This window comes from Dromiciops gliroides, chromosome 3, assembly GCF_019393635.1.
Source record: "Dromiciops gliroides isolate mDroGli1 chromosome 3, mDroGli1.pri, whole genome shotgun sequence".
Classification (NCBI taxonomy): Eukaryota; Metazoa; Chordata; class Mammalia; order Microbiotheria; family Microbiotheriidae; genus Dromiciops; species Dromiciops gliroides.
This window is the reverse complement of record NC_057863.1, coordinates 449,561,386-449,573,797: the sequence shown is the minus strand read 5'-3', so window position 1 is coordinate 449,573,797 and position 12,412 is coordinate 449,561,386. Positions and strand designations below refer to the sequence as shown.

Here is a 12,412-nt window from a genome sequence, read left to right as displayed (position 1 = left end):
ACTGTATGGCCCAGCCAAACTGGCATCTCTTTGTTCTTCACATGCAGCATGTCATCTCCCATCTCTGTGGTTTTGTACTGGTTGTTTCCCATGTCTGAAATGCAGTCCCTCTTCATCTCTGCCCCCAAATCTTCTCTTCTTTCAAGATGCAGTTCAAAATACTACCATTTACATGAAGGCTTTCTCAAATCCCTAAAGAAGGGATTGTTTTCATCCTTTGTCTGTATTCCTAGCACCTGGTGCAACATTTGGTATGTAAGGATAGGGATAGGAATTGTACTTTTGATTTCAGGAATATATAGGTAACTTCTAGGTGAGGAAACTCCCTCTGTTAATGCAGGTCAGCACTTTCTCTGCAACTTCTAGTCTTGGAGAGTCATGTAAAATACTGGGAGGCTTAAGTGACTTTATCAGTCACATAAATACTCAGTATTTGTCAGAGAAGGAACTTGAACTCCAGTCTTCCTGGCTTCAAGTTCATCTTTATCCATTATGCTATGCTGGCAAATAGTAGGTGCTTAATAAATGTTTGTTGATTTATTGATATGATCATGCTATCAACTATTAAGGTGCAAATGAATGTTCTTTTATGGCCTTCCTGCTCCATAAAGGATAGAAAAATCAGATGAGATACAGAATACAGTTTTTCCCATGCAGAGGTATCTATTGTATTTTTGTTGCGAGCTCTTTTCTTCTCTGATATCAAGAGTGTCTGCTGTTCAGTGACCCCATAACCTTCTGTGCTTCTAATCTCTTACAACCTATTCCCTTTTCTTTTCTCATGGGTCCCATGGTGTATTTACTGGGATTCTCAGTTTTCATTTGAGAAAGTTGACTTGTTACAGACAATACAGGCCAATCTGAATGTTTCTCTTTCTTTGGTCAATGAACTGTTTTTGAGTGTTGTGGGTATAATCTTTGACTCTTCAACATCATTTTGCAGTTTTCATTGTTTGGGTGGTACTTTGGGACTCCTGTTTCATCACCAAAGGTTGTTTTGTTTTATCCTCTGGCCTACTTCTAGGTTCTGTGACTATTCCAGATGGCTGGCTTCCAACCAAAGGGGAGGTTTTACTGCAGAGTATGGCAGAGATTAATCTGAATCTGTATTGTTATGATAATAGCCTCTCAATATTGCTTTTTAAGAACTATAGTCCTCATACATAAGTATTTTGCCATCATTTGCTTCTTTCTCATGAAAAGGCATAACCAAAGCAATTCTACTTAAGGATTCCAATTAGATGGATCCAAGTAACTCAGGATATCCTCTATTATTATAGCACCTCAAAAGAATCCATGATTTTCCTACTGTGTGTATCCCCTTCATCAGTTTACATTACAACTCATCCATGCCTTCTCATTCTGTGGATTCTTGTCCTTGTTCTCCAATAGGACTACCAAAGGGCATCCACCCAATATACTGAAAAACTTTCTAGGTCTTTTTTAAATTTCTTAGAAGTAAATGGACTACTTTGACTCTCTATCTGTTATCCATCCTTCTTGATACATGATTTCACAAGTCTTTTTCCTACCAGTTCCTTTTATCACTGTGTTAAGCATAGACTGTTACCAGAAATAAACTGCAGCCTATTTGCACCCACTATTCATGTCATTGTTACCCTTTGGGTAACCTGCAGTGTTGATGGTTCACAGAATATGGTGTTCTGAGATTTGAAATCATATGGTTGTGACTAGGAGAACATTTTGGTTAAAAAATGGGTCACTGTGTTTGGGTAAAGCTTTGAATGATTAAAATCAGTATGCATTTTCCAAAATGCAACCTAGTGTGTTCTAATCCTCTAATTCAATTCTGTGCCCAGCTCTTTGTACATTTGCAATGCCTCTCTCATACATGTATACTGATGTATTCTCCCATCTAGCTAAATATAAAAATCTGAACAAAAGGCATTTTCCATTTATTTCATTTTTTCCAAATGTATCATTAGCCAGATCTTATTAGTAATCACAGTTGTCCCTGAAATGTTCTGGAGTTTCATGAAATAGGTTAATATCATGCACAAATAGTAGTACTTGGAAGCCTTATCATCTATACAAGGGTTCTTAACCTGGGGTATATGAACTTGTTTAAAAAAAATGTTTCACTAACTGTATTTCCTTTGTAATCCTATATATTTTACGAATTATTTGGAGAAGGGACCCATGCATAGGCTTCACTAGACTGCTAAAAGATCCCCAGACCCAGGAATCCCTCTTTCAAATATGTGAGATATTATTATAATCTGATATATGTGAAAATATACTGATATTATTATGCAAACCAAAATGTTGTGGTTTTCTAGAATTGTCCCAATGAACAAGTTTGTCAAGTAACTAAACTTTTGGAGTGACAAGTTTCAAAAATTTTAATTATCTTGGTGAATTTTGTTTTTCTAAACTGATTCCACACTTCTCTACTTTAGTAAACAGAGTATATTAGACATTTATTGATGACCCAGTACTCTCATTATAAAAAAATTACTTACTGTGTTTGAACAATGGCTTTCAAAAGTTATTAGGAGGGGGTAGCTAGGTGGCACAGTGGATAAAGCACCGGCCTTGGATTAAGGAGGACCTGAGTTCAAATCCTGCCTCAGACACTTGGCACTTACTATCTGTGTGACCCTGGGCAAGTCACTTAACCCTCATTGCTCCATCAAAAAAACTAAAAAAGCTATTGGGGAAACTTTAGCTTTAAATTGTTATGTTTTGGGGCGGCTAGGTGGCGCAGTGGATAAAGCACCGGCCCTGGATTCAGGAGGACCTGAGTTCAAATCCGGCCTCAGACACTTGACACTTACTAGCTGTGTGACTCTGGGCAAGTCACTTAACCCCCATTGCCCCGCCAAAAAAAAAAAAAATTGTTATGTTTTCTAGGATGAAATGCATTTTTCCCTTTTCTTGCATGTGACCTCTTTTTCTATAGGGGTCAGTCTCTTGGGCATGCCCACTGCTACCTGTAATGTTGATTGCCAGTTTAGCCCTTACTGCTTCTCCTGTCTGTTCTTTTAATCTCCTTTCTCCTTTAATTGGTGCTTATTTCAAACTTCTTAGGTTTTGTGTTCAGAGTTTAGCTTTAACAATTATCACCAGCTAATGAAAATACATCATTCTTCTAGCTAACAAGCTGATTTAAAATGTTATTTAGCACTTCTTACTGCTGACTGTACCCAGAACCCATTTTACATTCTTATAGATTTAGGTGCTGGAATCTGACATCTAAGACAACTGAGGCATTACTATACTATTTTTAATTGTCGTGCCCACAAAATTATTATCCTTGAAAAAAGTTCTATGTCACGTCAGAAAAGTTCCTGTAAGTGGTGATTTGTAAGGAAAAACTCAGGGTCTAGAACTGCGGTATAGTGAGATTTTGGAAAGTAGGGTTAACCATAGGAAGATGTTGTCATAAATGAACCTTACTAATAAAGGGAAACTGGGGTTGGGGAAAATATAGCCAAGGAAGAATGGGAAAAGATAACCAGGAGAGTACTTCTTTAGGGAGAAACACTTGAGAAATTAATTTCTAGTGACAACTTGGTAATTTAAATGAGATTGGAATAAACTTTTACCTGTAACAGCTGGCATATAATTTTTTCTCTTTTCTATGCTTTAGATAAATGTCTGCCATTTTCTCTTTGGTTTCGACAAAATAAGGCTGCTCTGGTGTCACATTTCGGAGCATGCTTAAAGCTCGTTCAATTTCTCCTTGGGCAAGAGCTAGGTCTGCGTTAGCAATAGTAACGCGTAATTCTTCAGGCGTTCCAGAAAATTCATTGATGGCATCTTGCAAAACTTTTGCTGCTTCGTGCTATACAGATGAAATGAAAATATTATCTCAAGCAAAGATGCATATAAATATATGTAGGTCAGAAAGGACACATTTCCAATTACGAATAAGTGATATAAACTAAACTGTATAAATAATGCATAGACAAGACTGATTTAAGATGTCTAAATAAGAGGATGAAAAGAAGACAAGATATTCACATACTCCATCAAAAAAATAACAGAAAGATGGGTATTTCTTCCTCTGAGACAGTAAAAAAAGGAGAGGAGACAGAGTGATAATACTTAAGAGTGGAACAAAGGAGTTAAAGGAGTTCCCACAAGGTGGCATGAATCCAGTGAAATGGTAAAGTAGGTAATCTGTGAAACAGGTGAAGATGATGTTGGGAATCTGAGAAGAGGACAATATCTGGAGTCTCCTTGTGAAGGAAAGAGGAAATTAATAAGTATAGAAAAGAACTTTTAAGCAGTAGTGTCCCATGAAATGACACTTATTTTTATAACTGATATGTGAGGATAGAGGATAGTAGACAGAGGAAAGCCTCTGAGTCAAAAAGACCAAGGTTCATGTCCTGCCTCTAATACACATTACATGTGTGACCATTAACAGGTTATTTACTCTCTAAATATCCCAGGCAATTCTCTAAGGTTGTAAATTAAGAATGTAAGTTAGAGTCACAATCTGCATTGGTGAAAAGGTTTTTACACCAAGAGTTCCCTAGACTCTTGAAATCACAACCCTGAACCAAACAAAGCAAAATAAAATAAAATCAGCACAAACTGATTCTTGTACTACAAAACACTATTGGCCAAATGCATTGTGAGGGAAACTTATTATGACCGTTCACAAAGTCAAATAAACTTTCTCAGTGTGTTTCCCCATTTATTTATTTATTTATTCATTTATTTATTTATTTAATGGGGCAATGGGGGTAAAGTGACTTGCCCAGGGTCACACAGCTAGTAAGTGTCAAGTGTCTGAGGCTGGATTTGAACTCAGGTACTCCTGAATCCAGGGCCAGTGCTTTATCCACTGCACCACCTAGCTGCCCCCTGTTTCCTCATTTATTAAATAGGGATAATCCCAAATCCAAGTCTTGGGCTTTATTCAGTATGCCACATAGCCTCTTTAATGTTTTATTTTTAAAAAAAATTTTTTTATGATTAAAAGAATGTTTGATTTGTTAAGTTTGTTGTTACAGATATATCCCAGCATATCTCTTAGTTATTATTTTCTAATATATTCTTAGGTTTATAGAATCTTTACTATATTAACTCTCCAAAGACTGTAAGGTTGTTGAGGGCCTCTATCCCTAGTAATTAGGACAAGGGAATCAATCATTCTGCATCATTTCTTAAGCACCAACTATTTCCCAGGCACTGTGTTAAGTGCTAGGAACATAATGACAAAAATCAAAGTATTACTCCATCATTGATTTAAAGCTAAAAGGAGTCTTAGAAACTATTAAGCCCAATTCCCTCATTTTATACACAAGAAAACGGAATCTCATAGAGTTTAAATGATTCAGTAACTCAGCTAATAATTGTCTGAGGTGGAATTTAAACCCAAGTCTTTATGACTTCAAGCTCTGTATTATATCCACTGCACTTCCTTCCTGCCTTCAAGGAACTATATCCTATTAAGCAAAACAACATATACATATACAAAAATACACAGAATGAATACAAAATAAATATAAATAAAAAAAAAGTTGGAAGAGGAAGGGCATTAGTTGGTGGGGGAGTCAGAAGAGGTTTCATGTTACAAGACGGAACTTAAGGTGAGGCTTGATGGAAGTAATGGATTCTACAAATTAGAGAGGGGAGAATTTATGCCAGACAGAAATAGCAAGCGAGATGGAATACAGAGTGTGAGGAACAACAAGAAGGCTAGTTTGTCTAGATTGTAGGAAGAGAAAGCATTAAATAATGAGGCTGGAAAGGCAGTAGCCAAACAGAAGAACTTCTATTTTAGCCCTGAAATCATGGGAAATCTGGAGTTTGCGAAGGAGAGTGACATATTTGGACTTGTGCTTAAAGAAAATCAATTTAGTATCTGTGCAGAATATGGAATGGAATGGGAAGAAATGAGGCAGGTATTAGGAGACTGCTGTAATAATCTAAATAAGAGGGTCTGAACTAAAGTAGTCACTGTGTAAATACTGAGAAAAGAACAGAATAAAGAGATGTTGTGGAGGCAGAAATGACAGTCAATCAGTCAATAAACAATTATTAGGCATCTATGTGCTAGGAACTCTACTAAGCCCTAGGGATCCAAAGAAAGGCAAAATATGTACTCTCAAAGAACACAGTCTAATGGGGGAGGTAACATGCAACTATAATATATACAGGGTAAATTGGAGGGAAGAAAAGAGGGAAGAAACTAGCATTAAGGGGGATCAATAAGACTTTAATTAGGACTTGAAGCTATACAGAAAAGCCAGGAAGTAGAGTTAGGGAGGGAGAGAATTCCAGGCATGAGAGATAGCCAATGCAAATTCATGGAGTCAGCAGATGGAGTGTCTTGTGACAGGAACAGCAAGGAGGGCAGTGTCACAGGATCAAAAGGGTACACAAGTTGGGGGAAAGATATGAGAAGATCAGAAAGGTGGTGGGGGCAGGGAATAGCAGGTCATGAAGGGCTCAATGCCAAACAGAGAATTTTATATTTGATTCTACAGGTAACAGAGAGTCAATTGAGTTTACTGATTAGAGGGATGACATATTCATACTTATTCCTTAAGAAGATAAGTTTGGCAACTGAGTAGAGGATGGACTATAGTGCAGAGAGACTGGAGGAATAAACAGGAAGAACAAACAGTAGGTTATAGCAATAGTCTAGGTATAAAGTCATAAGGGCCTTAACCAGGGTGGTAGCTTTGTCAGAGGACAGAAGAAGGGAGTCTGTTAGAGATGTTACAAAGGCAAAATAGGCCTCAGCAACAGATTGAATATAGAGGGTTGAGAAGAAGTGAGGAGTTAAGTATGATACCTAGACTGTGTGTGTGTGTGTGTGTATGACTGGTAGTTCATAATGGGGAAATAAGAAAGAGAGGAAGATTTTGGGGGAAAGCTCCTATTTTAACCCAGCTAATGATTTTATTTTTGGGCAAGTGGGGTTTAAGATGTTTGTTATACATCCAGTTCAAGATATATAATAGGAGGGGCAGCTAGGTGGCACAGTAGATAAAGCACCAGCCCTCAATTCAGGAGGACCCGAGTTCAAATCCGGCCTCAGACACTTGACACTACCTGTGTGACCCTGGGCAACTCACTTAATCCCCACTGCCCCACAAAAAGCAAAACAAAACAAAACAAAAAACAACAAAAAAAAGATAGATAATAGGCAGGTAGAAATGTGAGAATGGAGGTCAGTAGAAAGGTTAGAGCTGAATAGTAGATTTAAGAATCATTAGGATAGAAAGGGTAATTGAATCCATGGAAGTTGATGAGTTCACCAAGTGAAATAGTATAGAGGGGTAAGAGCCCAGGTAAGGGCTCAGGATAGAGTTCTATAGAATACTCATATTTAGTGGATGTGATCTGATGAAGTTACAGTCAAGGAGACTGAGAAGAAGTGGTCATATAGGTAGAAGAAGAAACAGGAGAAGAGCAGTGTTATAAAAATTTAGAGAGAATAGAATATTATCAAGGAGAAGAGGGTGACTATGTCAAAGGCTACAGAAAGATCAGGAAGAAAGAATTGAGAAACAGTCACTGGATTTGGCCATAAAGAGATCATTGGTAAATTTGGAGGTACTAGTTTTAGTTGAATGATGAGGTCAAAAGCCAGACTATAGATGAGAGAAACATGGGCATGTTTGTAGGCAATAGCAGCCAAAAGTCAGAGAAAGACTGAAGTGAAAGAATGAAGATGCTGGAGAAAATGGGATGGAATGAGATTACTTGTTCATGTCAAGGAGTTTGCCTTCTGAAGGAGAAGGACCATCTCATTCTGTGAAATAAGGCTGATGGTGGAAATAGTGGCAGAAGGCATCTGGGAGATCTAAGCTGAAGAGGTGAAAAGAGGAACATTTTGGTGAATCGCCTTAATTTTTTTCGGTGCAAAATGAAGTAAGATTCTCATCTGAGAAATTAGAGGACAAAGAATGATGGGCTGTTGTGGTGAGTAGGACAGTAAGTCAATTAGAGAAGAAGAAAAGCATTGTCTTGCTGCAATGAGGGGACAGCTGAGTTTATATAACATAAATCTGAAATGGATTCAGTCAGAATGGTTTTGTGACTTTCTCTAGCTTTATCTGGCAGTGAGTGAGTAGAAGCAAAGACACTAGATGGTAGGAATAATCCAGGGCTGAGGCTTGGTAGAGCATATTGGTGATAGAATAAAGGGACAAGGGATTTAAGAGAAAAGGACAATGTAAAACTGAACTGGTTCACCACAAGATAAGGATAGGAAAGAGAGGAAAGTAAAGCCAGGATAGGGGTAATGGCTTAGGAAAGAATAGTGAAGATGAAGAATAGGGTTTGGAATCACAAGGCAGAAGGAATGACAGTAGATTATGATAGATAAGATAATTTTAAAGTTCATAAATCTGGAAGTGGAACATTTCTGGGTGAAGGCAAAATCCATGCAGATGAGAGGGGGTGGAAGAGATTAGGGGAAATGATTAAGTTGAGGAACTAGGAGGTAAAGGTGTTTGAGGAAGTATCAATATGTATGTTCAAGTCCCCTAATATGATGGCAAGAGTTGAGGAAGAGAGGACAGGATTTGGCAACTAATTAGATATGTTGGGTGAGGCAGAATGAAGAGTTATGGGTAATGTTGAGAATGCAAACTAGAGAGACCAAAGGATGGCGGTGTTCTCAAAACAAATAGGGAAGTGAGCATATGAATATCATAGGCACATTATAATATTAGTTTGCATAATCAATAGGAACTTTATAATGTTTAGTAAATTAGGTACATACTCATAGGCATATTATAATATCAGTTTGTTTAATCCATAGCAGCCAAGATGATATAGAGACCCTATCTGTCCTCACTTTATTTAAAAGTAGTATGCTTTTAGTTAAGATGCAGTGTGATAATAGTGAGAGAATATGAGTTCGGGAGTAAGAGGGCCTGGGTTAAAATTCTGATACTAACTTACCTGTATGACCTTGGGAAAATTATTTAACTTCCCTAGGCCTCAGTTCCCTCATCTATAAAATGAAAGAATGGACTGTATGGCAACTGAGACTCCTTAAAGCTCTAAATTTATGATCCGAAAATGTTACTCAGGATACTGAGTAAGTGTTCCCTAAAACAAAGTGCAGGGGGTTCTAATTCAAGGCAATACAAATTATTTTTAGGTAGAGAGGGATGATCCTTGTTTTATGCTTATTACTAAGTAAGACTGATCAATAACACTACTGATGAGATTCTCTGAATTATATCTCTACTTACCTGTTCTCCATTTAAGCGATGAGCATCTACCAACTCAAGAAAGATTGACAAACGATGACTTGCTTCAACCTCAGACTTTTGGGATTTAGATTTTGAAGTTCCATTTCTTCTCATCCCAGGTAAACTCATTGCCATATGCAAAGTTTTAACAGCTTCTGCTATCTGTCCCATTTTCTTCTGTGACTGGGCTTTTATTAAATGATATAAAGGATATTCTCTTACCTGAAAATATTTTGAAATGCTTTAATTATTTAGAGATAATTTAAAAATGGTAAAATGACAATACACATTTAAAATGAATGAAATCAGGGCAGCTAGGTGGCGCAGTGGATAGAGCACTGGCCTTGGATTCAGGAGGACCTGAGTTCAAATCCGGCCTCAGACACTTGACACTTACTAGCTGTGTGACCCTGGGCAAGTCACTTAACCCCAACTGCCTCACCAAAACAACAACAACCAAAACCAAAAAAAAAAAAAAAAAAAAGAATGAAATCATTTAGGAAAGGTTAATGTTTACATGTATTTGTTTGCTTATAGTATTTATTTCCTTGTTTTTCACTTTTATATTGTTATTCATTTAAGTAGGATAGATATAAAGAAACAATTACTATTGAGGAGCCCCAAATGTCCTTCCCCTACAGAGCAATAAGACAGTTTACTTTCATTTTCAGAAAGACTAAAAACATAAGCCTCCAACAACTTTTAATATAACTATTACTCATACATGGCTGTTGAGTTTTATGGGTTGTCATGGTAAAGAAGCTAAGTACACAAAGAAGTGTGTGCTAGAGGTGACCACTTTCAAAGGCCTTAAGAATAAAATCTCAAGATATTTCAAAGAGAGGAAAGTTTAAAAAAATAGAAAAAAGCTCATGTATAATGTTTTTTCTTAAGAAGGATGCTTGAGAAGACATTAACAACTATTGACCCATGTCTGCTTTTTCATCTTTCTATATAAAATCTTCTTGAGGATAGTTTATGCACATTTTGAAGACATTCCAAATGAAATCATGATGGAATATGAGGCAAGCTTTCATAGGCAGTTTGGTGAAGCAAAATGTATTTTATGATCATAAAGATGACTGAGAACTACAGAAATAGAAAATTTTATTATATTTATTGATTTTAAGAAAGCATTTGGGGCAGCCCTCTTTGTGGTAACAAAGAACTAGACATAAATTGTTTACCCATTGATTGGGCAATGGGTATAAAAACTGACATAAGAATGTAATAGAATATTCTTTTTGCAGTGTGAAAATGACAAATTTGAGGAATTCAGAGAAACATGGGAAATCTATATGAACTGATGAAAAATGAAATAATGTGAGAGGATTACAACAATGTAAATGAAAAAGTAAAATCACTAAAAGGAAGTGGAACCTGGAATAATGGAAAAATCAATGCAGGTACCTAGAGAAGAGATAATGAAACATACCTCTTAATTTCATAACTTTTAGATTTGGATTATTAGCACGGAATATTCTCAACACAAAGTTACTGTATTAGATGTTTTTGTTTAACTGTTTTTCCTTTGTCCATGACTCACCCATTCTCAAAAAACATTCACTCCAACTGATCCATCCATCTACACTAGCTATCGTCCAACATCTCTTTCCTTTTATGTTAAATTCCTTGAGAAGGACATCTACAATTGGTATCACAACTTCCTTTCTTTTCTTTTTAACTATCTGCATGCAGTCTGCCTCCTTCTGACTTCATCATTAAAAAACCAAAAAACTGAAACAACTCTCCAAAATTACCAATTATCTCTTAACTATCAATGTTGATGGCCTTTTCTCAGTTCTCATCCTTCTTGACCTCTCTGCAACTTTACCACTGTCAATTAGTCTCTTTTCCTTGATATTCTATTCTCTCTGGTTTCCACAACAATGTCCTCTCCCAGTTCCCCTCCCACCCAAGGAGGAGGACCTAGCTGCCTGACTGCTCCTTCCTTTACTCTTCTAAATATTTATCCAAACTGTTTCTGTAAATACAGATGTCCTAGAAGATTCAGTCCAGGACCCTCTTCTCTTCTCCCTTTATACTATTTCATTTAATGATCTCATCAGCTCCCATGATTTTAACTATCATCTCTATTTCAATGATTCTAAGATCTATTTATTTAGCCCTAACCTCTCCTTTCAATCTTGAATCTCCAATTGCATATGAGACATCTTGAACTTGATGTCCCATAGACATCTTAAACTCAGCACATCCAAAAACGAACTCATTATCCCCCCCAACCTCAATCCTAACTTCTTTCTAATTTTCTTTCTAATTTCCTTATTATTGTCTGGCACACCATCATCCTCCTAGTCTACTCCTCACTCTTTTGCCACCATATCCAATATATTGACGACCTGTGAATTCTACCTTTGTGACATCTCTGGTATGCTCCTCTTATGCTGGGGCTACCCTCAAATTATGTCACACCTGGAATATTGCAATAGCTTTCTGGTTGGTTTTACTGCCTCAAGTCTCTCCCTTCTCCAGGCCATCCTCCACTAAGTAATCAAAGAGATCTCCTAAAGCACTGGTATGACCACGTTAACCCTCTAGTCAATAAACTCTAGTGGCTACCTATTATTATTTAAGGTCATACAGCAGGTAAATGTCAAGTGTCTGAGGCCAGATTTGAACTCAGGTCCTCCTGGATCCAGGGCTGGTGCTCTATCCACTGCTCTACCTAGCTGCCCCCAGCTCCCTATTATCTTCAAGATCAATGATAATGCTCTCGCTGGTCCTCTGTAACCTGGCCCTTTCCTATCTTTCTTATCTTCTTATATTTTACTCTTTTCTAGGGACACAGGCTTCCTTGACATTCCTTGCACAATACCATCCATGCATTTTTACTGGCAGGCCCCAATGCCTAGAATGTTCTCTCTTCATTTCTGCCGTCTGACATGCCTACATGGAATCTTTCCTGATTCCTTCATAATATTAGTGCCTTTTTATTGAGATTTTATTCGATTTATCCTGTTTACACACACACACACACACACACACACACAATGTCTCTAAAGAGTTGTTTTTATGTTGTTTCCCCTTCGCCTTCCTCATTAGATTGTGAGCTTTTAGAAGGCAAGAATTATTTTTGCTTCTCTTTGTATTCCTACCCCTTAGCACAGTGCCTAGCATATAGTAGGTAATAAATAAATACCTGTTGATTTGTCACAAAAGAAGGTCTATTTTGGAAGATTAGAAAATGACTGAAAGAA

General features: G+C 37.1%; 1 protein-coding gene across 2 annotated transcripts in view; it reads right to left on the bottom strand.

Annotated features, from left to right (window-relative positions):
• Window positions 1-12,412, bottom strand: part of TTC21B (tetratricopeptide repeat domain 21B) — a 102,785-nt gene that overhangs the window by 48,716 nt on the left and 41,657 nt on the right. For both annotated transcript variants that reach the window (XM_043998361.1, XM_043998362.1), the window contains exons 14-15: window positions 9,195-9,416; window positions 3,570-3,808 (exon numbers count right to left, since the gene is read on the bottom strand). In XM_043998361.1, the coding sequence (XP_043854296.1) occupies window positions 3,570-3,808; window positions 9,195-9,416 (461 nt within the window). The remainder of the gene's footprint in view (window positions 1-3,569; window positions 3,809-9,194; window positions 9,417-12,412) is intronic.